The sequence below is a fragment of the Carlito syrichta genome, unplaced genomic scaffold, assembly GCF_000164805.1.
Source record: "Carlito syrichta isolate Samal-C Ts95f unplaced genomic scaffold, Tarsius_syrichta-2.0.1 Scaffold301773, whole genome shotgun sequence".
NCBI lineage: Eukaryota > Metazoa > Chordata > Mammalia > Primates > Tarsiidae > Carlito > Carlito syrichta.
Window position 1 is genome coordinate 375,185 of NW_007245869.1, and position 25,534 is coordinate 400,718.

The 25,534-nt window shown below is 40.1% G+C and overlaps 1 protein-coding gene across 1 annotated transcript in view; it reads left to right on the forward strand.

Annotated features, from left to right (window-relative positions):
• The first annotated feature begins 4,459 nt into the window (after positions 1–4,459).
• SLC17A6 (solute carrier family 17 member 6) overlaps positions 4,460–25,534 on the forward strand; it is a 41,876-nt gene continuing 20,801 nt past the window's right edge. The window contains exons 1-4 of the mRNA XM_008055199.2: positions 4,460–4,613; positions 4,652–5,448; positions 8,275–8,527; positions 9,967–10,085. Coding sequence (XP_008053390.1) covers positions 5,363–5,448; positions 8,275–8,527; positions 9,967–10,085 — 458 coding nt within the window. The 5' untranslated portion in view covers positions 4,460–4,613; positions 4,652–5,362. The remainder of the gene's footprint in view (positions 4,614–4,651; positions 5,449–8,274; positions 8,528–9,966; positions 10,086–25,534) is intronic.

A 25,534-nucleotide genomic window follows, 5' to 3' on the forward strand; every position in this document is an offset into this window, starting at 1 on the left:
GCAGTGGCCGCTCCTGGTCACCGCAGCCTCGACTTGCTGGGCTCTGGCGATCCTTCCGCCTCAGCCTTCCAAGTAGCTGGAATTACAGGCATGTGCTACCATGACCAGCTAATTTTTTGATTTATTGTAGAGATGAGGTCTCACCTGCCCCAGAAGTGGTTCTTAAAGCAAACTGAATTATTTCTTCTATTTTCAGCTCTCAAGAAATTGTGCAATGACTATTTCTTAGATATTAGCTCTGAGGCTAACACTGCAAAGTAAAATAAAATAAATCTGAACTAAAGATTGTCTGCTTAAAAACCCTTGATAAGAAAAACATCACTGATGAATCAGAGTTTATTATAGCTTCAACCTGAGAGAAGTGTGTAATTATTAGAGTGAACATTTACTGAGAAGTCAAAGTCAAATAAAGCTATACTGTAAAAAAAAAATCATTTAAATGTAGTTTTCTCTTTAGGACTGTGAGCTCTCTACTTATAAAAGCTATACAACTGCTAAGTTCATTGGTTTACTATATCCCAAAGAACAGTCTGGCCCACAGTAGGCAAAAATACCTGTTGAGTGAATATTTGTCGAAATAATAAAGAGAAGATTTTGCATTCAAAATAGCCCCAGAATCAGTAATCTTGAGGTTTTTGTTTTGTTTTGTTTTGTTTTGTTTTTTGAGGTAGGGTTCTGGCTATTCTGCCCAGGCTGAACTCTAACTCTTGAGCTTAAGGTATACTCCTACCTCAACCTCTGCAATAGTTAGGACTATAGGTATAGTCTATAGGTATAGGCACCACCTTGAGGGATGTGCTTAAGGTATTTTTCTGAAATGAAGTTGCTTAAAAATACCCTAGAAATAATGATTGAATAACCTTAAATATGATGACTTTAAAAATATTTTTTGATGATGCAGAGGGAAACTTATCAAACTTATATCACTATTTCAAAATGTTTATATAATTATGACAATTTATTCTATTGGGATTTAAAACTTTAAATCATTTTTTTCCTATGGGATTATCATAACTTTTCTAAATCTTAATAGAGTGAAGTTTCCTTATAGTGGTAACTTTTTGGTTAACTGAGAGATTCTCAGACAATCAACTTATTTCTAAATGCAAGCAATAGAAAATGTGTTGTCCACAAAGTAGACTTCATAACTGTAGATGTAAATTCAATTAACAAATACCTAAAAGAATTTCAAAAAGTAAGAAAGAAAGCAGTAGGGATAATTATGTAATTAAGGACAATTGTTTCTAAAATATTAACATATCCTTCCACCAGAGGGCAATATTTGCAAGACTTTTTTAGATGATTTCTCAAAAGTGTTTCCTCAGAGACATAAACAAATGTAAACCAATCACATTGCTGTTGGATAGCAGCTTATGTACATCTCAAAAAAATCCTGTGAATATAATTATGTAAATAATTTCATATAAAACTTAATATCTACTCATAGTAAAACGCTAATAGTAGGTTTTTTTGAAATGTATAAAAAGAGCTTTCAGAAAAGAGCACATTTCTATATTCTTGTGTCTTTCTCAGCTTTATAAATAATTTAACTCAAATATAATACAAAAATTTAGGATGAAAGAAACAAGAAAAAGAGGTTTACATCAATGAATAAAGCAATAAAAAAAGTCATGGAATTTCCCAATTGGAAGAGATGATAGAGATCACCCACTTCAAGCTTTTGTTTGTGTCAATAAGAAAAGTGAAGTTTAGGAGTGTTAAATGATTCTTTCAAAGTTACGGGGATTATTATTAGTTAAATCAGAAGCCAAATCTAGGTCAGCTGATATTACTTTCCATAATTTAAGCTGTTGATCTTCAAAAATGCTCAGGCAAGCACTCCTGGAAACATGTTAGAATTGCTGACTCTTAGGTTCCACTCTACACCAGTATCTGCATTTTAACAAGACTTTAAACAGTGAAAAACTAGTCTAAGCTGTGCTGTTTTTTCATCACCAGTTCCATTACTTCACACAATTTTTAAATCCTACTTTCCTCCTCAATAACATGGGAATAAAACTATTTTAGTTGAAAGAATAATTATGAGGGATAAATGAGATCATCATGTAAATGAAAGCCATTTATAAATTGTAATATGCTACACACATGAGAGAGATTCAATGAAATCTCCTCCTTTTATTGTTCACAGTGTTTGGAAGGAGGGATAATTCTTCCCCTAGAGGAAAACTTGTTTAACGATGCAATTTAAGGCATAGTTAAAATTGGATGTATGATATTGAGGGTGAAAGTGTCCAGAGAAAGGAGGCTCTTTTGATATCCCTAAATTAATGCCACCTGTGTAACTACTGGGGTTTATTTGCATAAAGATAAATCTGATGAATTTAGGGTCACAAAAGTACATGTTCAATGTTTGCAATTTGGGATCACACATGAAGAAAATTTGCTGGGTTAGCAAATGGTGTCTAAATATATGTCTGTTACATTGGGTGCAGCTATTAATGTAAAAAGACAGCCTAAATGACATTCTTCAGTCCCAGGTAGCCTAGTAACAAGTTTTGTAAATTTTCACATACACCATTTCTTCTTTGTTTGTGATTTTGTTAAAGGCATCTTCTCTGGCTGGGATAATCTCCAAGTATCACTATCCCTCCACGACCCTACTCCACTGGGCTGTCATTATCTCTATAGGGTGAAATTTCTTTTAGAGTACTAAGACAAAAGAAGGAAGTCTTGCCTCCCAAAATCTTTTTCTGTATACTTTCACTCCCAGGCTGGGTCACTTGTCTAATTTCACCAATACTTGTTTGCAATTGTATTTGTGTGTATCTCTCCCATGTAGCTTGTGAGATCACTCAGGGACATTCTTAGATCTAGTGTAATTCTTGGCACTCAATGAGTATTTTTAGAATGAATAAATCAATATTAGCAGTTATTCTGATTTAGGCACTCACTCTGTTGCAAAAGAGTAGAGGAGAGAGCTGGATGACATTAATTTCAATAAAAGTGAATAGAATCATCTTACTCTAGAAACAATATTTAAATGTTGGACTTATATTGCATAGTGTCTTATATATGTATAGTTAAGACATAGTTACTATGTTTACTGGTGGTTTAGCTCACTAGTCATTTGTGGTGCAACTTAAGTAGGTGTGTTTAGGAAAATTATTTTTATATCACCATCCCAGCTTCACAGATATTTGTTACAATTTATATTTTCATACAAATTTCCAGAATTTCAAAATCATGGATGTTTCCTAATAAGTAAAATTTATTGAGTTTAGTCACTAAAGATTTTTGAAACCATAGACATTTTGAAAAACATCTAGATGAGTTGTCCTGAGTAGCTTGAATCTTTTGCTTGCAAGGAGATAGTTTAATGAGTTTTTTCTCTCTTCATATTTAATCTTCCTTGGGAATAGATATGACTTTAAGGCATTCCAGAGTATTAGGAAAGTCAAATCATTGTTGTATTAAAGATACACAATTCAGCATAGATTATCAAAATAAGATAAATATATCACCATTATCCTTTTCTTTATTATAATTCATAATGGAATACAATTTGACAACTCTCAAATTTAATAATGGCTGATGGTTTTAGCTACTTTTGACTTTTTTTTCAGCTATTCATTCATTGAATACATAGCCATTGTATTATTTAAACTATTCAGGGAATATTCTTACTTGTCTCTGTATTTAGATCTATACTTCTGAGATTTGGTCCCAGGGTCCTAGGTAAAAATTGACTCCCTCTGTTGGCGTAAAAAGCATTCATCGTTTTGACCTTGAGAATGTGGTTCAAGGCCAATCTGTTTTGTAAGCATTTGTTTGAATAGCATCTAAGAGGTTTGTGATTCATATGAAAAGTAGTAATCACATTAATACAAAGAAAAATATAAGATTTGAATGTAATATATGTAAACTGAAAACAAATCTTAAAAGTAGTATCAATTATAATTTGTTGGCGAGTGCAAAGTATAGCCATAAGCTTCATTAGCATATTGATTTTTCAATAGTTTGCTGTAAATTGTTAAATCAATTTTAAAATTCCAAAGAATGTATATTAAACTGCCTTTTATTTAACCAAGCGCACTGAGGTTACAGCTATTCTTTTCCTTATTTTCTCTCCCGCTGTCCTGTCTGTCTTCCTTATCCCTCCCTCTCATCTTTCTTCCCTCGCTTCCTACTAAGGGTTAAAAAATACATGTACAATATAATTATGTATTTTATGCACATATATTTCATATTCAAGGGATCCCAGGTGTCCTGGAATATCATCAACATCAGTGAAATATGTTATAATCTTTCTTCCCTGCAATACTGTGAGAGCTGGCATCAGCAGGCTGGGCAAGACATAGCAAACTAGAAGTAACTTGTCAATATTTAATAAAGTCTTCTTCCTTTGCAGAGCTAAATGCACCATTCTCCCTGCAAACTCTGGAGATGATGACATCTTCCCACATGGTTTCCATAGCATCCGTTCCTGAAGAGCCCCAGTATGGTCCTTGGGCAGGGCGATCCGCCCAGCTCCCTTAGGAAGTTGGCAACATTGCTGGCCAAAAGGTCTCCCCTTTTTCCTGAAACTTGCTCTGTCCGTGGTGCTGAAACAGTCTGCCGAGACGAGCCCAGACGGGCGCTGTCAGACGGGCGCTGTCAGCCGTGCTGGGGGTGGGGGGTGGGGGTGGGGGAGGACAAAAAACTTCCCTGACGCTGTCCAAATCAGAACTGTGTATCTTTTATTTACTCACGCCCTCAAAGAGCAGCAAGCCTTCTCCATCTTAATTCGACTCTACCGCAGAGCAGAGTTACGCCGGCGCGATAGGAGGAGATCATGGGCAAGGAGGAAAAATTAGCAGCACAGGCTCACCTGAGACCTGAGACGCTCCCATGAGTTCTGAATGTGCTCTGCTCCTTCCAGAAAAGACACCATTTTAAAAACTGCTATCCCTTTGGCTTGGCTCTTACACAAGGGCTCTGTGATAGTCTGGTCCCTGCGTTTAAAAGCCAGAAGATTTGAGAGCAACAAGCCTTCCAAATCGGGAATTCGCATTGTTTTTCAGTGGACCGACTTCCAGGACAAGGATTCATCTGCATCCACCCAAATACCATGGCATTGCGTGCGCCCTTTGCCACCGGATCCTCCCCTTCCAATGAGACTTTCTGATTGTGTCTACCAACTCTCCTATTAGGAAACCCGTGGGTTGCATGCAGCTATTCTGTTGTATTCTCATTCTCACTCTCTCTCCCTCTCTCACTCTCGTTCTTGCTGGAGACACACCAATTCTGCTGAGAAGAAAAAGCCCACAACTACCTGAAGCGATTCAGACAATATGCACAACTCTCGCCTTTCATAGTGATCCTTATTTAAGTCTGGCAAGAGCCTGCAACAGTCTTTGCAAGAATGGAGTCGGTAAAACAAAGGATTTTGGCCCCGGGAAAAGAGGGGCTAAAGAATTTTGCTGGAAAATCCCTCGGCCAGATCTACAGGTAAGGGAAATCAAACCCGTGCTTACCTGGCTCAGCATGTAACAAACCTGCAGGGCCATTTCCGTAAACCCCCGCTTGCTCTAAGAGATTGTAATATGATCGGAAAGTGTTTTTGTTGCCCATTGATGGAGTGGGGGCTGCTCTGGAAACCTGCTTATTAGTGCAGGAATGTTACACTAAATGAACGTGTCTGGTGTGTGTGTGTGTGTGTGTGTGTGTGTGTGTGACAGAGAGAGAGAGAGAGAGAGAGAGAGAGAGAGAGATCTTTTTGCTTTGGCATCTGTGGGTTTTCATTCTTTACTACCCAGGATTTATCTTCTTTACAACTAAGAAATGACCCGCACCTGCTCAGAGCATTTCTGTTGGTGCTTATAGATACCCTAAATTAAATTTCTTTGATGCAGACAAATAAATAAATACAACCCTCTAAAAATTCACCAAAAATTCCAAAGAGTAATAGCCAAAAAACCCAAAAAAACAAAAAACAAAAAACAAACTCAATCTCAGCTTTAAAGCCACAGTAGAGAATCCCCCAGTGGAATCTTCTGTACTGAATGAAGAAGAATCAAAATATATCAATAATTGATAGCTGAAGCAATTCCTCCCTCTGTACCTGAAACAATGTATATGCATTTTAAATTATTTTCTTTTTCTTATAAGTCTATGCCTTGCATGGGAAATGACATAGTGTTTGCAAGAACAACCATAAAGATAACCAGCGAAATTACTGTGAAAACGCTAGAAATTATTTTTTAAAATGTTTTATCCTCATGTAGTCTCTATGTTAATTATGCTGAAAATCGCACACACTTCAAATCATTTCCAGTATGTTACATAAATACAGTTTTCTTTAAAAAAAATCATATGGGTTAAATCAAGAAGGGAGGGCCGACACAAAAGGAAAAAACGATTCCAAGAGAGCACTAATTTTCACATTTGGGAAACAGAAGGTTTTGCAATGTACAAGAAATGTAGCTCCCAAATGGCCAAAGCGCCTCCCAGTTTTCCGAATCTTTTCCGTTCTGGTGGGCTTCGTGTGGTCACAGCGATGCTTCTATGCGGCAGTAGGTACCGCAAGGGCCCTGCAGTCCCGCAGCCACCCTCCAAAGGGCTGTTCTTTCCCACCTGAACTGCCATCAGGTGGCGAGTTCAGGGGCAGAGTTCAACTTTGCATATTTGAGTGTATAAAGACAATGAAAAAAACAAACAAGAAATAAAATAACATTGGTTGGATTCCCCCCACCCACGTATAAATGAATTGCAATATTTTCTAAAATTGTGATTGGACTTTGAGGGGGAGCATTAACCTAACCACAAATACCTTTTATGATCTATTCCCCAGGTGATCTTTGCCAGAAATTGTAAGTTTGACATTCTTTTCTGGTAGCCTCCAATTGCTTGTCAGCAAAGTTCCAAGTTATGCATTCTTGGAATTGATCTAAAAATCTCACTTGCTTCACGTGTGGGGTGTGTGTGTGTGTGTGTGTGTGTGTGAGAGAGAGAGAGAGAGAGAGAGAGAGAACAATTGTGCTTGCATATAGCATTTAAAAGGGCACAGATGAAAAAATAATAATTACATGATGGATTGGAAAAAGATCTTCAAGTTGCAAAAGGAGAGGCTCTTTGTTAAGTATGGAAAGAATCGATCTCAAGGGACTACGGAAGTGTTACCTTTCACGTTACTTTTTTTTTTTTTTTTGAGTAAAAATTTCACGGATAGGCTATGGACTAGAACGCTTTTACCACCATTTAGAAAACCCATTCCTTCCGCCCGCGTCCTCCTCCCCTTTCCCCCCATCTTCCAAGGACCAAAGCCGAAAAAGAATCGAATCAGGTTCCTGAAATCTTATGAAATACTATGGCAAAAATTGTTTTTTAAGTGAAATTTTTCATTTTGGTGTGAAACATCTTACACAAGTTGCTTTTGGGGGCGCGTCTGTAAGTATGGGAGTCGCATTTTACGGCTTTGGACATGGGACCTTGACATTTTTCAGTGTTTGTCACCGAGATAGTAATGACGCAAGATTGAAAATAATTAATTATTCATGTTCTGGCAGTAGGAAGCTTAGGTGTCGGCCATATGCTGCGGAGGTCTTTGTCTCCAACTCGAAGAAAAAGGCCCAAAATTGTGATGTGTAACACGAGAGTAAAATCACTGCGCTTGCACCTGGGGCTGGAGGAAGGTGAGGGAACGCACTGGACACTTCCGAAGCGCGTCCCCAGGCCTTCCTCGCGTGGGCACTGGCCGGAGAGGCCTTACTCCCAGGGCCACCGGACTCGGCTGGGGGGCGGGATCCCGGCGCCCCATCCCGGACGGCTTCACTTGGCCAAAATGGAGAAGGTGGTGCGGGTGCCGTGTTAGCCTTGACGCACAAGCGGAGCGGCCCTCGGGAGGCTGGGTGGCAGGATTATACCGGCTGGGGGTAGGGGAAACGTCTACACAGGTGCCGGAGGGGCTCCTGTAACTCCTTCCCTCACACACTGCAGACCCCGCCCAAGTGGCCTGTGCCTGCGAATCGAGGCACCAAGGGGTAGAACCCCAGAGGACTGGTACTCGCGGTCTTAGGGCTGAAGGTCTTAAGAGTTGAAGGACGCCTCCGCGGGGAGGGGACTGGCAGAACGCAGAGCAGGGGAGGTCTCAAAGCGGTGTCTTCCCACCCCCCTAACCTCCCGGGGAGAGGGGAGGTCCGTGGCCCTCCCCCCTTACCCATCCCTCCGCCCCCAGCCCCCTTCAGTGTCCTGGAGGATGGGAAGTGGCCGGCGTCTGGGAACGCCCGGCCCGCCGCGCCCTTGACTCCCCACCCCGCCCCCCGCTCTGCCGCGCAGGGTGCTGGAGAAGAAGCAGGAGGCCGGGGAGACCATCGAGCTGACGGAGGACGGGAAGCCCCTGGAGGTGCCGGAGAAGAAGGCGCCGCTGTGCGACTGCACGTGCTTCGGCCTGCCGCGCCGCTACATCATCGCCATCATGAGCGGCCTGGGCTTCTGCATCTCCTTCGGCATCCGCTGCAACCTGGGCGTGGCCATCGTGGACATGGTCAACAACAGCACCATCCATCGCGGGGGCAAGGTCATCAAGGAGGTGGGCACGGCTGGCCCCCCGCGCCCGCCCTTCCGCCGCGTGGCCTCGCCGAGCCACATCACCTGTTGGCGCCCGGTGTCCCCGCAGGAAGAGGGAGGCTTGGAAGAGGGAGGCATGGGGGCGGTTGGGAGGCCCCTCTCCGGCGCTGGCGTTCCAGAAAGACCGCAGTGGCGCTCTCACCTCTCTCTCCGCGCTGCCGTCCGGCCCTTCCCTTGCTCATCTGCCAAGTGGAAGACAGCATCTAGTTGACCAGGCTTTTGTGAAGCGTGGCTTGATACCAGAAGTCGGTGGCTAATCACATCCGCTGAATCAAAATCGAAATGCTCCCCTTGTCCTCGGAGGAGTTCGTTATGTTCGTTAGGGGTTTCCCCTGACTTCCCTGAAGCCCCGCCAACACATTCTTAGTGATCAGAATCGAACACACATCAAGTCAGCTGTGCTTGTCCTCAGCGGGTTCAGCTGAGGGTCTCTAAAAAGGTCTGCGAGAATCCGGGAGGCGCATGGAGTCAGACTAGAGAGGGGGGGGGGGTCACGTCAAGGTCACAGAACCTCGTGGGTCCGGCCTTCTCGTTTGGAGATCTGAACGACCATAAACCAGACTAAACAAGGGCTGGGAGGAGAAATTGGGGACCGTTCTGGACGGGAAGAGGTGAGAGCCACTGATCTCCGGGGAGTCCGGGAGATCCCGCAAAATACAATTGGTTACAAAATTTTATTCGAAGGGAGGAAAGGGGTTCCCCATTCTCCGGGCTGGAAAAATGCTCTCTCCCAGTTTCGGTGGAAATAGTGCGCCCCGGTTCACCTTGTGGAGTCGCCCAGGTTGGTCAGGACAGTTAGATCTCGACCTCAGACACATCCCCGGCCCGTACTTACTACAACCCCTGGTCAACGCCTCTCTAAAATTCACCGGGCGACCCCAAACCTTTCAGGCCCACGCACACTCCGGTTCTTCGGGGAGGCCTTTTCTTTTGGCCACCCCTAGCCCGTCGCCTTCCACCCCTAGCCCGGAATTTCCCTATAGAGGTCTCTAGGGCTGGACTCCACTACTCCGTCCCCTTTGGCCGGCATCCGCTAAAGGATCCTGGGTCAGGAGTTTCCATGCGGCCCACACATCTTTTCCTCAGGAGTCCAAATTTCCAAGACTGGGGCCTTACTCACTGATGTGGTCCGACCTGCCTGACAGTAGTCAGGGAGCAAAACCAGGGCGTCCAGACTGGCTACTAATCACAACCCATTTTGTTAACGAGCACGCTTCTTTTCCATTGGAAGAGGAGATTTTGTTCGGAAACGAAAATTATGCATTCTGGGACTGAGGGGTGTAAGAAACGCAACCCGCACGCTGGGGGCTCTTTGGCCTGTGAACCCCTGCAGGTGAATCTTAGGCACTGACTCTCCTCTCCTCCCTCCCTGTTTTGTTCCTACCCGCCTCCTCCCCATAGAAAGCCAAATTCAACTGGGACCCGGAAACCGTGGGGATGATCCATGGTTCCTTCTTTTGGGGCTACATCATCACCCAGATCCCGGGAGGCTACATCGCGTCTCGGCTGGCGGCCAACAGGTAACGCTCCAGGCGGAACCGGGATCGGGGCGTGGGGTATGGACTCTAAGGGGCGGCGGATGCTGGGGACCGGGACGACAGTCCTGCCGGATTTGAGGACTCCCGGGCGAGGTCTTCAGTCCCTTGACACACCCTCTCGGGTCTGGAGCTGCTGGTGCCTCCCTTCAGATGAAGGCGCCCCAAGGATTTAGGTTGGGATGGGGCGCACGCGGCCTTCTCCTCTCTGCTGTGGCGGAACTGGCTTTTGGCGAATGGGTCGACGTGCCTCGCCGCCGGAATGGCAGCAGAGGCCGGGCCAAGGTCCCTGCGGCCGGTGCACCCAAAAAGGGCGGGCATCCCGTGCTGCGCTCTCGCGCGCGCTCCCCGCGGGCGCCCAGACTCCCCGCAGCGCTGACCTCCTGGCAGGGCGCGCGGAAGGCCCGGGAGCCCGCCCAGATGGTGCTGGGAGTCTGAAGGATTTGTTTCTAAGGAGGCGGGCGCCGGGTTGCGAGTCCACCTGTTAATGAGCTCCGCGGGGAAGGGGCGGGTGTGGAGGAGGCGCCCAGCTGCTGCCCGGGGCCTCCGCCGGTGGCCGCAGCCAGGGTCCTAGCGCCAGCTCCCAGGAGCGCCCGTGCGCCACCTGCACGAGACACCCGAGCAGGAGAGCAGGTGACACGAGGATTGACGGAGTGGGGGTTCCAGGGAGTAGTACAGCCTGGCCGCCGGAGGGCGAGGGGCAGCCTCGTTGGCTTCTCTGGGTGTGTCTCGAAACACAAGACGAAAAGCGCTTTAAGTCTGAGCTGTTGAACTGACGTAGAACTCAGCACCCGCGCGTCTGGGTCTTACTGCTTAGAGACCTCAAATGCTTTGGGTCTTTCAGACCTTCTACCTCTGACGTCATCCCCCCCCAGCAGTCTCATTTTAGAGGAAGAAGACCTAGACTGGGTGCCTTCCTAGTCATGGTCAGTGTCTCTCTCCCTCTGTAACCTGGGTGGTCCCTTCCTCTCCCGGGCCCCATCTCGCGGCTTCTGTCACTTATAGTCCCCTTCCCTGGAGGTGCCTTTCTGCCCAAGGCTTCTCAGAGTCCCCAGGGCCCAGGGAAGGAATTCTTGGAAATTTATTTTAGGTTTAAAGATCCTAGGGTGAGGATTTTGGAATATTTATTCAAAATGTCAAGAGGAGAGTGTAACAGATTAAGAATAATGTCTTTACCTGACAACACAGATGGTTGGCACTGGGACCAAGTAGGAAAGAAAATATTCTTTAAGAAAAAAAAAAAAAGGAGGACGAAATTCATAAACTTTGTAGGGAACCCACATTTATGGTTGTGATAAATCAAAGAAACAATTGATATTAAGCAGCAAAAATTAAGGAAGACATTCTGTTATATATTACTAGGCTTTTTTATGTTTAAATCCTCAGTAGATAGTGCCTTCAACCTTTTCCCCCCATAAATTATTTTCTAAAACAAAATAAGTAGTTTCTAGAAAGATACTCCATGCATACATACATGCAAGTATTTTCACTTCAGTAAGGAAAATATCCAACAATTCACCAAAAAAAAAAGCAGAAAACGCAACACGATGTCAAAAAATATAATAGTGGTGCCTTTGAGGTTTTTTTCACAGTCAAAATATTCTCCTTGCCAAATATTAAAATGCTAACATTTTTTCCTGCCAGGAAAAAAACACCAGGATGCTCCAGCTTTCACTCTTTGTAACACTGGGAGGTCAATAAGCAGGTTTTCCTGATTCAAAAAAACAACAAAAGAAAACAAACAAAAAAAGCTCATTGCTATCTTTTCGTCATGTTCAATAATGAAAGCACAGTTGTTGACTCAGGTTCCAATTTATTTGGTAAATTTTCCTCAAAGGAAAAATTTCTAAATTTTAGAATTCTTGTTTGGATCTAAATTCATTTTACGTTTGAGTGAGTGTTCAAGGAAGGGAAATTTAATATTTTCATATATAATTTGGGACTATAGAACTGAGAAAATGAAATTAAAATTCATTGTAAAATATTATGAACACATAGAAAATTATAAAAGTAGCTTCCTTTTCACATCTGAGGATTTTGACATATTTCCCTCTTTTTTAATATAACAAAACATTGCAAATACAGTGGAAGCCTTATATAAAAACAGATTTTGAACATATGTAAGATTTTCTTTTCTGATTATGAAAGTATTATTTAATAAATATGAAAAATATATAAGAACGGATAATAAAAATTATAAATAATTTAATCCCCCCTTACACCTATTATTAACATGTTGGTGAATGTCTGCCTAGTCCTGCAAATGCTACATAGAATTTTATTTTGGAAGCCTTTTCCTAAATACAAAATCTGAGGGACTATTAGAATTGGTTTGAAAGATGTAAATATTCTATCATGATATTTTTTTCCAAAACAGTAAAAGCAGCAGAGCAAAACCAGACTCCCACCTAGAAGCATTATATATCCTTTCAAATATGCTTCTCCATATAGATCATCTCATAGTAGAATGAGATTTCCCTTGGGCAGGATACTGGGAACAGATTCCTTTCTCTCTAGGTCTAAAGGCAGCTCACTTTGGAAAGCATTTGCTATCACTGTGGTGGGTGGAACTGAAGAAGAGGAATTGAGGTGTGTAGACACAGCTCCTCAAGAGAAAGGGTCTCCTAGTTACACCTGCTGGCAAATTTCTCAATGGAAAAGCAAATGGCAGTGATTTGACTTCTCAGTTTTATTGATTAAGCAAAGACAGCCTCACTCTTTGTCAGAACACAGACTCCTGGCCTTTACACTGATCAGATTCTATGTACTCTTGCCTTTCTGCTCATTGAGAGAAGGAGCTGGGGGAATCAGAGGGGTGGAGGTGGGGGTGGGGGTTAACTCAGTCCCAGGGGAGGAAGGACTCTGGCATCATGTTTCCTTTGTTTCTCCTTAAGGATCTGTTGCACAACTGGGGCAGGAAAATTAAGTCACCTCTATGGAGTACCATAGACCAGGGAATCACAGGAAGATTGCTTACAAAATCTGCAATGGCCTGAGATTAGGACATATTTAACAAAGTCATAAGAAATGTTGGGGGCAAAATAATTTTGTCTTTAAATAATACAGGACATGAGTTTATAATAATCCAGATATTCACAAATATGAAATTGCCAAGGACTGTTTTTATCTGGAATTTAATGGCTGTGAGGAACCCGGGCAAGAATTTAACAGGAGGGAGAATAAACTCGCTTTTATCTTTTTCTTTTCTTTTTTCAAGAAGCATAACCATAGAAAGTCAGATGCATCAAAGGAAGTTTGGTCAACATGATGTTTTTAATGTGTCATGATGACTATTCATGCCTTTATCTAGGTGGTGATATTATTTAAATCCGATTTAACATTTTATTATTCCCTACTCCTGCTGTAAGTTTTTTTACATAGCACTATCACCACCTGCCATAGCAATATTTTATTTTTTATCTGTTTGTTTAATGTTTCTCTTTCCCTCAATAAAATGTAAACTCTGTGAGTGCAGGTAGTTTTGTTCCCCCGCCCCCCCTTTTTTTACTGCCATATTACTAGCTTATAGAAGAATGTCTGGTCCATGATAAATACTTGTTGAACAAATAAAATGAACTTCAGAACAAGGTGTTTGGGAATTTAAAAAAATAGCAATAAGATTCAGGCTTTAAAGTCAACCTGTGTAGGTTCAGACTTCTGATTGTGTTATTAATAGATGAATGACATAAAATATTTTTAAAAAATTTAATGTTGAAGATTTGGGGTACAATTCAGGGTTGGGTATACAAATGTTCATTATGCAGGCACCCTTGTTGATGAGGTTCACTCCCCACTCCCCTGGCAGTTTCCTACTACTGCCCTTTGGCCTTGGATGGTAGTTCTGTAAAAGGGAAGTAATCAAAGTACTTACCTCATATAACTTATGACAGCTAAACACGATGATATGTACAAAGATCTTTGAAGTGTTTGGAACTTGGTAATCATCAACTGTTATCATTTACTATTAATGAAATCTTAAACTGAAAAAAAATTAGAAGAAAATAAAACCCTGTGACTATTCAGTTTATTGGCATTTAAGTTTCTCTTAAGTATTATTAATGCAAATGGATTATTTCAGTTGTGATAAAAAATGTCTCTTTCATGGGTCATATTTCTGCCTTTTAAAATTATTTTCCCATATACATTATTCACAATTGAAATTATTATTCACTGAAAAGTCCATACATTTTATTTGAAGGCTTTTAAAAAGCTGTCCTAAAAATATTTTTAGCCAAGAATATAAAGAGTGCTAGTAATTCAGTAGTGCATGCAATTTTTGAATTCTAGTCAGGCATAAATATACTTAGAAAAATCCATGTAAGCTTAAGGTTAGACTTTTCTGTTGAAGTTTATTTCTTTCTATCCCCAAGTCTTTATTTAAAGAGAGTTCAATTTCTAGTGAAATCTTTTGTCTTTTCAGGTACTTATTGAACTTCTAGCTCAACTTTTGCTTAAAAATACATATATGTATATGTGTGTGTGTATATATGTATCTATATATATTACATATTTATTTGAACAAAGATACTGAGTATCACACGTGACTATAGCCTACAATGAATGCCCTCCCTATAACAGGAAGAACCCACATTAGAGCTGGACAAGTCTCACCTAATCCAGTCCTCTCATTTTATGGAGCAGGAAGTGAAATAGAGAATTGGGAGCAGTGATTTATCCATCGTCACAAATGGATTGTGACTAGAATTCAGGTGTCTGGTAATGCAGGACCACAGACTGCCTTTACACTGGAATTTAACAGCTCTGCCTGATACTCTGTGCTTCATTGCAAAGTTCACTTTCTGAAGTAGGCTGAGCCATCTGCTCTCTCAATGAATGATTATAATCTATCATGTACTAAATCCAGGGAAAAAATCCATGAATTAGAGAGAAGCCTTTAGCAGGCCCAAGGGATCCTTAGATTTTATTTTGGCAGGAGAAACATATTATATTATGTGTGTGTGTGTATGTGTGTATGTGTGTGTGTGTGTGTGTACTGGCTCCCAAACTATTTGGCCAGAACATGGGTGGTCCTGTTCTTTTCTCTGAGAAAGGCAAATTCCATACTTTTGATAATGACTTAGATACTGTGATATTGTGAAGGAGAAAATATGGTATTTAGAACTTGTTCAGTCAGCCTCCTTGGCAATTTAGGCTCTTAGTAGATTGCAGAGGTTTGAACATGACTGGGGTAGGGGGGTAGTTAAGACCTTTTGTCTGCAAAAAGAAAGAGACTGGTCCCTGGGATTTGACTGATACAATTCCATTGATGTACCTTATTTTAAAAGAGTAATTTACACATATACTCTTTGAACAAATCCAAACACATGATTTTAAAATTGTTGATTAATGTGTGTTTACATTCATTATAATGAAATTTGTCATAGTTTAGGTAAATATTCTGGCTTGCCTGATTATGAAAAATCCCTTGTTAAGGTACTTTTCAGAAAGAGAAGAAGACTGACATTTTAAAACAAAATATCTTCATGTTTTAAGCCCAGAAAGGAGCAATTTTACTTGTGCTATTCTGGGTCTTGTTTTTCCTTCGTAGATATAAAACAGTAAAGATGTACTTTAATTATTTATTGGAATAAACATTGGAAATGAATTTCTAATCTCCATTATCAAACATATGTGCAAACATACTGTCTAACTACCTATATATTGTTTCCTCTCTACTTACCTATCTATTGCAACATCTATTACCATGAGAGGTTCATTAACCCCTCCAGTGAGAATTATTTCCTTTTGTGTGAATTAATAATTCAGGCTATGAACATAATGCCTGCTACAAGGGTCCACCATCTTTCCCCTGTGGAAATGGTTTATAAGCACCCAGTCTTTTAGGGCCAAAGGTGACTTTCTCTATCTCACTCATCTAGCTGCCGATCAAACATCTAGCTGCCTTCCTATTGTGGACCCTATAGGTTAGGTATCTGGGGTAATGCGGAAGAGGCCTTCCTTTTTCTGACAAAAGAAAATACCCTTTACCACCAGATGAATAGCTGGATTGAGCGGGGGAGGGGTCTCTAGGGTTTACATGTGCTTTGCTGACACAAGCTTCTCTCTGTCCTTTCATTCTCCAATCCCCTCAGCCCTTACTAGCTCTGGTCTCTCCTGCTGCTGCAGCATTCTGCTACCGCAGTGCAGAGGCAGCTTCTGGAGGGGAGGGACATGGTTTTGAGGAAGAAGAGAGTCAGGTGGGCAGCTGGTAGAGCGATTCTCCTGCTGCCATATGCCACCACTGAGGCCATCTAATTTCTCTGTCGTGAGTGATGAAGTCATTTTTACAACTTAATGATGTACCAAGGGACCGAGGGGGCTGGCTTGTGCCTGTGTACTCCTTTTTTTAATACGGGAGTGGGAGCATCAGATGTGACAAAGGGAGGCACCCAGGCTCTGATTTGATTAGATTAAATAGATTAAACAGCCTGAATCAGTCCACTCCTGCAGACCCTCCAGGAAAGAATTAGTCCCACACCTGGGGTGAGGAGCACTGAATCCTTGTTAAGTGACAACCCACTGCCCAAATGGAAATGGATTGATCAATTTAAGGAAAATGAATATCATCTGTAGAAGTGACAAGTCGCCAGAGTTCCTGTCACCTCTTCTGGGAAAATCCTTTTGGGGAAGGCTTGATACTCGAGGATGTGTATGACTGTGGGTCACAGAAAAGAATATAGTTAGAAATTTCAAAGCTCACTGCTTACAGGCCCTATTGGATGTTAACCATCAGGCAGTTTTCTTTTTTCTTTATTTTATTTCATTGTATTTTAGTCGTAGAGTACATTTGAGGATTTGCTACACAAGTAGATTGCAGGCAGGTGACTTTTGGGCTTTCAGCTGGCCAGCTCTCCATCCCACCGCCACCCCTTGATAGTGGCCCAGGTACCCAGCTTGTTGCCACGTGCCTCCCATTCTCCTCCCGTCCTCCCTTCCCTAGCAGTGTGTGTCATCTACATCAGGCAGTTTTCCATGCAGGTTTTTCAGCAGCTGTGTTTGCTTTTCCAAACACTTGTATATCACAATTACTATTATGCCTCTCAATTTGGCAATCTCTTTAGTGATGCCAGTGTTCTTAACATGATGACATGAGATATGATCACTTCATGCTGAAAGAGAAAGGAAAGTGTATGTGACAAGTAGAGGAAAAGCATAGAAATTAGGCTTTAACTAGAAAATAACCCAAGTGAATTTATTTGAGTATGTTATTTGCTGCCAGGAAAACAACTTTAAGTGGCTTTCAAATGGTTTATTATTTTGAACAGCAACTTTAATAAGTAAATGGTCCTTATTGTATTTCACAGAGATTGTAATGGTGTCCTAAAATTTTAAAAGGAGCAGTCATCATTTTCTAATTATTTTCTCACAGAATAGTAAAGATTTTGCACATTAGTTTGTATATTTCTTTTTTATTTTTCCCCACCCAATTAGTGATGGCCTGTCTCTGACTTACAGTCACACCAGGAGTGAGTTTCCAAGCCTGTACTTTAGCTGCTGATTATAAGGGGAAAGGCTTTAGATGAAATAAAATGTCAGTCTGATGACGATATATCTTACTCTTTAACACTTCAAGTTAAGTGATATATATATTTAATTAATAACTATGTGGTTTGATGATTTGTTCAGTGAAAGCAATGATTCAGTTTAATTTATTACTAAAATAATGTAATTTGCTAGAATTTTTAATGATAGTTTATTTTAATATATAATAATGAGATATATATCTATACTGATATATATAGAGAGAAATATAGCTATCTGGATGGATAGATACTGCCTGATGTTACAAGAACCTATTTTTACAAATGAAAAATTTTAAAATGATCCAAAAAATGGATGAGTATTTATTTGGGGGGTGTTATTTATTTCTAGAAAATGTTTTTCTAGGGTGAGACTAGAGCGAATATGAAACATAAATCTTCTTCATAATTACTTTAATTCTCCATTTCAGGAGGCATATTAAATTAGAATTGAATAGAATAATAAGTATGTGTATTACTATGTTTTTTTAAAAAATGTACAGCATCTTTCTCCCTCACAGTGACTCTATAAGGCAGGTGTCTGATACGTATTTCACTCATGAGATAACTGAATACAGAATAACACAGTTATTTTCCTCAATACCACTAGATGGTAAGAGTCAGAGCTGGGTTATGAACCCCAGGATGTCTGATTTCAACTTATATGCTTTTTTACTAAACATACTTCTCCAATTAAATATTTTTACTGCTTCTTAAAATTCTATGTTAGTCTCTTAAAAAATCACTATATTACTTAGTGCTGGACTAGGTCCATAGAAAAGAACACAGCTGTGGAATAACTTTAAGGATTTATTTATTTGCATGGGTTTGATTGCTAGAAAAGCTTTTTGATTAGAGAATAAATATGAAAAAAAACCCTATAATGCTGAATATCATTTTCAGGGCAGCTGTGGTACTGTGAGATCCAATTATGTGTGTCAACATTAAGACTAGCACTAGGGATAGTAAATTCACATGAATTTTAAACGTTTCCTGTTATATAATCTATTTCCCTATGTCTGTTGAAATATCAAAAATATATTTAATGCTTTTGTTTTTGTTTTCTAGCTTTAGGCCAAATCAAAATGATGGCTGACTCACAAGCATAATGCAATATACATGACTACATTAAATATTAATAAATAGTAAGTTTCTTTAAGAGGACGCCATACCACCTCTGAAGCATTACTACCTTATTTAATTTTGAAAGCTGAGCTTCAGAGACAGTGGTTTCAGACAGTGCTTTCAGAGGCTGTTGTGGATGAAGTGATAAACAGGCAGTGTGATGGCAGTGCCTCAGTTTCAGGAGATTCTAGTGTTGTTTGGAAGACTTAAGAATGAGGCCAGATTGGGCCTTGTACTTGAACCCAGCAACTACTTCAAGTGAGGATTTATCTGCAGGGTACTCTAAATTCTAGCTCAACCTACAGTTATTTTATGAAAGAAACCCAGCTTCCTGGAATTAATACCTAAAACAACAGTGTGTTTCCATTAAAGCTCAAGCACAAATAATGGGCAATTGATTTAACAAGATCTTGGGATAACAAAAGTTCAAAAAAGAAAGATCTGTTAAAGTTATAATTGTCTTGATGTAGAATCTTCACACAAAAGAAATTAGGTGTTCATTTCTAGGAACGTGCCATATACCTATTGTCCAAACAAATAGTGTGGAGGTGGACAAGCATATGACCACATGAGTTAAGTCTTGTAAGTGATCTAGAGTGCTCTAGGAGCATACAAGAGAGGAGATTCATTGAAAAAAAAGGTGTGTTTGTGTGAGAGAGAGAGAGAGAAAGAGGAAAGGAAGGAGGGAGAGAGAGAGAGAGAGAGAGAGAGAGAGAAAGAGAGAGAACAGTAGTAACCACCGCATAAATCCATCCAGTGTTGCTTTGAAGCAACTGAGTCAGTGGCTTAGGCCCCTCCAAAGCTAATGTATGACCAGCTAACACTTTATTTTACTGCCTTGAATGCAGTAAAATATACATGTAGTTATGCATATTGTATTATGCTTGTGTGGCTGCCATCACTTTTATTTGACCTGAAGCTAGAAAACAAAAACAAAAGTATTAAATGTATTTTTGATATTTCAACAGATATAGGGAAATAGATTATATAAAAAAACATTTAAAATTTGTGTGAATTTTCACATGAGAAAGAGAGGGAGAGAGGGAGAAAGGGGCAGGGAAGGAGGGTGAGAGGGAGGGTGGGGGGGGTAGAGAGAGAGAGAGGTGGTAAGTGTCCAGGGAAAAGGGTGGTAAGCTACTAAGCTAGGTATTGATTTGGAGAAAACTGTGAATTTTTTTGATGACTTATTTCCCATTGGATATTTTAGATGGACTATTGAGGCACAGACTAAGAGGCCGGTGCATTTCAATCAATGCTGTACTACTTCAGAATGAAAGATAGAATTCCCATTACATGTCTTCATGCATTTTAAGCTCCTAGAATTTCAGTCTAACATGGAACAACTCTGTATCCATGGTCACAAAATTAACATTATTTAATCAGAGAAAAGTCATTTCTGAAGAAAAGGACAAAGAATAACCATTCTCTGAAAGATCTATTTAAAATGTCTATGGAATGATAGCTAATATTTATAAATTATTTATTATGAGCCACAGTCCTCGTTCATAATTGACTCATTTCATTTTCATGATATTTCTTTGATGGAAACTTATTATATCCATTATACAGACAGAGAAAGTGAGGCTTATAAAATTTAAATGATAACTTGCCCCAGATCAAAGCTAGCAAGAAGTTAGCGTTGGAATTTGAATTTTTATAGTGTAACTACAAAGCTTGTATTCACAACTAATGCCGTGTCATGCTACTTAAATGTCCCCAAGAAAACTATGGCCAGTTGCTCAGTGAATTTGGTCAGTGAGAATGATCAAAACACAGCCCAGAAATCTTCATTTTGATTCTTGATCTAATGATCGATGTTAATTTTGGTCTTTTTAGAGGACATCTTCCCTTCTAGCTGTTTCTACCTTACCCTTGCCTTTCCCCTTTGTAATGAAAAATAAGCCCCTTGTTTCCACTAAATTCAACTTTGTTTATTCTCCATCTGCTTTCTCTCTGTCCCTTTTGTGATATCTGTCCCTTTTGTGATGTCCTGTGGGAGTACCTAGCATGGTAAGGCTAAGCCAGTTAATCCCACTGCAGGAGAAACGACATCAGCATCACCTGGGAACTTGCTAGGAATGCAGATTCTTAGGTCTCCCATACATCTACCAAGTCAGAAACTCTGACACCTGGCATTCTCTATTCTAAAAAGCCCCTAGTGTATGATCTTGCATGGTCAAATCTAGGAACAGGGCCAGTTGCGGTGGCTCACGCCTGTAATCCCAGCACTTTGAGAGGTCAAGGTCAGAGTATTGCCTGAGCCCATGGGTTCGAGATCAGTCTGGGCACTTGGCGAGACCTCATCTCTTCAGTATATCAAAAAATTAGCAGGGCATGGTGCGTGTGGCCGTGAGCATGCCACTGCACTCCAGCCTGGGTGACAGAGTGAGAGACTTCGCCTCAAAAAAAAAAAAAAAAAAAAGAAAGAAAGAAAGAAAAGAAAAAAAGAAAAAGAAAAGAAAAATCTAGGAACAACCGTGCTAAACTTTTTATATTCTACATGTGTTTTTCATAGCCAGTTCTACCTTTCCTTCCATGTCTTTATTAAAACCAAGGTTTTCTTTCCAATAAGACAAAACCCTTCATAAATAAGCTTCTCTATCTAACTGGCTTACTTCAAAACACAGGAGGGAAGGGGTAGAATTCTGCTTCCCTGTGACTGATATTCATTTTTCAATAATGTTTCATTTGTCATTGCTTTATGTTATTTTATATGTCACTGCTGGCACTGTTAGTGTTGGTATTCTGCTGCTATTACAGGAAATAGATCCTAGTGGTTAGGCACCTAGAGTCTACAGCCACCTGAATATAAACCATAGCTCTATCTGACTATCTATACAACCTTGGGCAGGTATTTTAACTCACTGGGACTTGTTTACTCCATCTGTGAAACAGGGACAGTGGTAGTCATGTTCTAATATTGTTGTTAGGCAAAAATGAGAATGTAAGAGTACGTACATACTCTAACGATCCCAGAACCATTGGCTATTACTGTCACTACCTGACTATCTCACATTTAAGGATTTATTTGTATGTCTCAAGCACCAGACTAACCCCATAAATGTATGATTTTATTTAGCCTTGCAGCAGTCTTAGGAGATAGAATATGTTAATATTTATAATTGCACTAAGTTCTAACATCCCTTAAGTGCTTTGAAAATGCCAGACATTTTTCTGGGTGCTTTCCTTGTAGTAACTCATAGGTTGTTTCCATATTCCCATTTTTAAGAGGAGGGATGGAGCACAGAAAGTCAAATAAACTGCTCAAAGTCTTTCGAGTAAAAAGTGACAGAGGTGAACTTTGAACCTAGACAGTCTGGCTCAGTAATTCATGCTCATAACCATTTTTTGGCATTACCATTTTTATAGGCAGAGAATCAGAAGCTTAGAGAAGTTAAGCAACTCATAAGTCATATAATTATTATGTGAAAAAACTGGCATCCTCAAAAATTTCTGTACTCTATATATGTCAGCCTTTCACTCCCTCTCCCAGAATCAGTGACGTTGTCCCCTTGCTCCTCGGCAAGGTTTCATCTTGCTTGAACTTGCACGGAAATTGATCACCTTCGGCCACCCAGGCTTTTGGATCCCTTTCCCCTCAGTTTCAGTAGGGACATAATTATCCCTCAACCTCTCTGATCGTCCTGAATTTCTTCATCTCCAAGATGTCACAGACTTATGGTCTCACATGTCACCTGCTTGTCCTACCTACATTTCCTCAAGCCCTCTTCCTTGACTTTTCCTACTCACCTGTACCACCATGTCCACGCATTTTCAATATTGCCCTAGTTTCTGGTATGTCATGTAACCTCTTCCATTTTGAAACTTTGCTGGTCCTCTCCTTCTTTTGGGAATTCTTTTTTCCTTTTTTATATTCACCTTCCAAGACCCAGGTAGAAAGCGTCCCTATGAAGGGTTTGCGTCCTGGTCAACCCAGCTGGAATAAACTTTTCCCTCTTTTATCTTCTGTTTGTACTTTTGTTATGGCCTTTGGCATTTGTTGTCTCTTGGCTGTTTGTCTCTCTTTTCCTCTCCTACTACACTGAGAACCATCCTCATCTTTTCCTGAGTGCCGGGTAGCATCATGTAGATGAAAGTGTACCGATTCATATCAGCGAGACCTGAATTCAAATCTCAGCTCTACTACTTGCTTTTTTTTTTTCTTGGAGAGTCTTTCTGTGGCAATTTCCTGATTTGTAAAATGAGAGGAAAATCTAGCTCAGAGAATTATTGTGATGATTAAATGAATCAATATAGGTGGAGAAAGAATAATAAGTATTCTATAAACCTTAGCCCCCTTCTCTCCAGCACAAATTCTCTGTTCTAAGTACAGCCTCTCAAAGGTTTGAAGTATGAATGCATGAATACATGCAGTGAGAAGGGGGCATCAATTTGGGATGTGTGGCAAGACAAAACGGATATATAGCAAGAATTTGAGTAATCAGAATTTTATTATTTGGATTTTTATTTGAATAGCAATTATAAACAATTTAAAAAGAAAATAAGGTTGTGTAAAGATTGATAGATTTTATTTTCAACTAGTTAATAAAATTAATAAATTATCAGATGCAATGGTCACCATAATAATAAAAAAATGGTTAAAGAAATCGCGAAACTAAAATTAAAAGGATTTTGATGATGTCATGAGATTATATAATTAGAAAAACTATTCAGGGGAAAAATGGAAAGTAGACATTGAAAGTGACCTATAGGGTGCAGTGACTCACCTGTAATCCCAGCACTTTGGAAGGCAGAGATGAGAGGATTGCCTGAGCCCATGGGTTCCAAACCAGCCTGGGCAACATGACAAGACCTCGTCTCTACAACAAATAAATCAATAATCAGCTGGGTGTGGAGGCATGTGTCTGTAGTTCCAGCTACTTGGAAGACTGAGGTAGAAGGATCACCTGAGTCCAGCAGGTCGAGGCTGGGGTTGGCAAGTGAGTGTGCCACTGCACTCCAGCCTGGGTGACAGAATGAGACTCCAATTAAAAAAAAAAACGTGACCTATGGTACTTAATTTCAAGAACAATAGTGTGATTTCAAGTGGCTTTGTAAGATTATTATGATTTAAATTTATAGTTAGAATTCTGGAATACATTGCTAACTCAGAGTATGTGCATAATTACATGTAAATCCGAGTGGTAAAACTCACTAATTTTCAAATCAGACAGAGCTAGATCTGAAATAGATATCTTCTGTTTTGCATTGTTTAACAACTTGAACAAGTGATTTCACTTATTTTCTTAGTTTCTTCATCTGTAATATGAGTATACTAAAGGTGGCTGTGGAGTTTATGGCATGTGAAGTGTTGGTCTAGTATCTAGTCAGTCAAATAAGCACTCATTGAATATAACTCTGAGTATTCAACAAATGTTTCATAACTGACTGTGAATGATTTTATCTCATAGGAGACATTTGGCAATTGCTGGAGACATTTTTTGTTACCTTGACTTGGGGATGTGTGAATGCTATAGGCACCTAGTAGGTAAAGACCAGAGATTCTGCTAAACATCATACAATACACAGGACAGAACACTACAATAAAGAGTTATCCAGCACAGAATATCAATAGTGCAGAGGTCAAGAAACCCTAAGCTAAAAAATGGGTAAAACTATTGTACCAGCTTATCTAGAGATAATAGTATATAAAAACCCTTCAAAGAAGGAGAGAGAAAGTGATGATAGCATAGAAAATAAAATCCATGCATTGTACCTCTAAACTAATGATAATGAAATAAGGCATACCTATTAGAAAATCTGAATAAAAGATTTTTCCTCAACCCTTTGTATACAAAATTATGATTGACTTAAAATCAAAGGTATCTATTTGGAGCAAATAGCACAAAGAATGGAGTGGTATATTCACCTAATGAGTGACTATTTACCTAGGTGGAGAAAAGCCACTGAGGGGAGGTGAACATAGGCTGCATAGATTTATACACAGAAGTATTTGAACTGTATATGATTGATAGAAAAAGAGCTGTTCCACTTCCGCCCTCTCCAAAGTCATTTAACAGTTTCAGTAGGGAATTAATAATGAACAAATCCCCTTTTAGAAATCTAGGTCTTCAACAGAAACATTTAAATATGATTCCTAATTGGCAGTAGCGGGATGCTGCCAGGGTGAGGTGAGGGGAACACAACATCAATAAGGGTAACTGGTCTCAAACCAGGCAAAGTGGGGACCAAAGGGAAATGTAAACTTTTCCTATACAATGAACACTTGATTACCTAATCCTGAACTGTACCCCGCATATTTAAAATTAAAAAGATAAGAAATAAATATGCTCCCTAGAAAAACCTAGTGGTTTTTTACTGAACTCAAAGATCAATGTTTGACTTGATAAACCTGCCCAAAACACACAGATGAGCTCATTATTATATTATTACATACCCCAAAACATCCTTGAAAGAAAATACTTCTAAAGTTACCCAGTTGATATGTTTGTAAGAGAATCATTCTAAAGGGATCCAGTTAATATATTCGCAGGAGAATGGTTCTAGAGTTACCCAGTTAATGAAGTATTTTTCTTCCTTAGTATAAAAATGATAGAAACTTTAAAAAAAAAGTAGGATGAAATGAAATGGAATGTTTTGCTTGCGAATGAATAAATGCTTTAGCATCATATTTCTAGCCATTCTTTCTTGTATTGTTGTATGTATGTATGCTGCTAGATGTGTGCCTCAAACAGAATCCACCTACCTACCCATGGAAAAATAAAGGTTAAAAAATAAAGAAAAACCAAGTCAAATATATTAAGTATAGCAATTTGCATTATAAAAAAA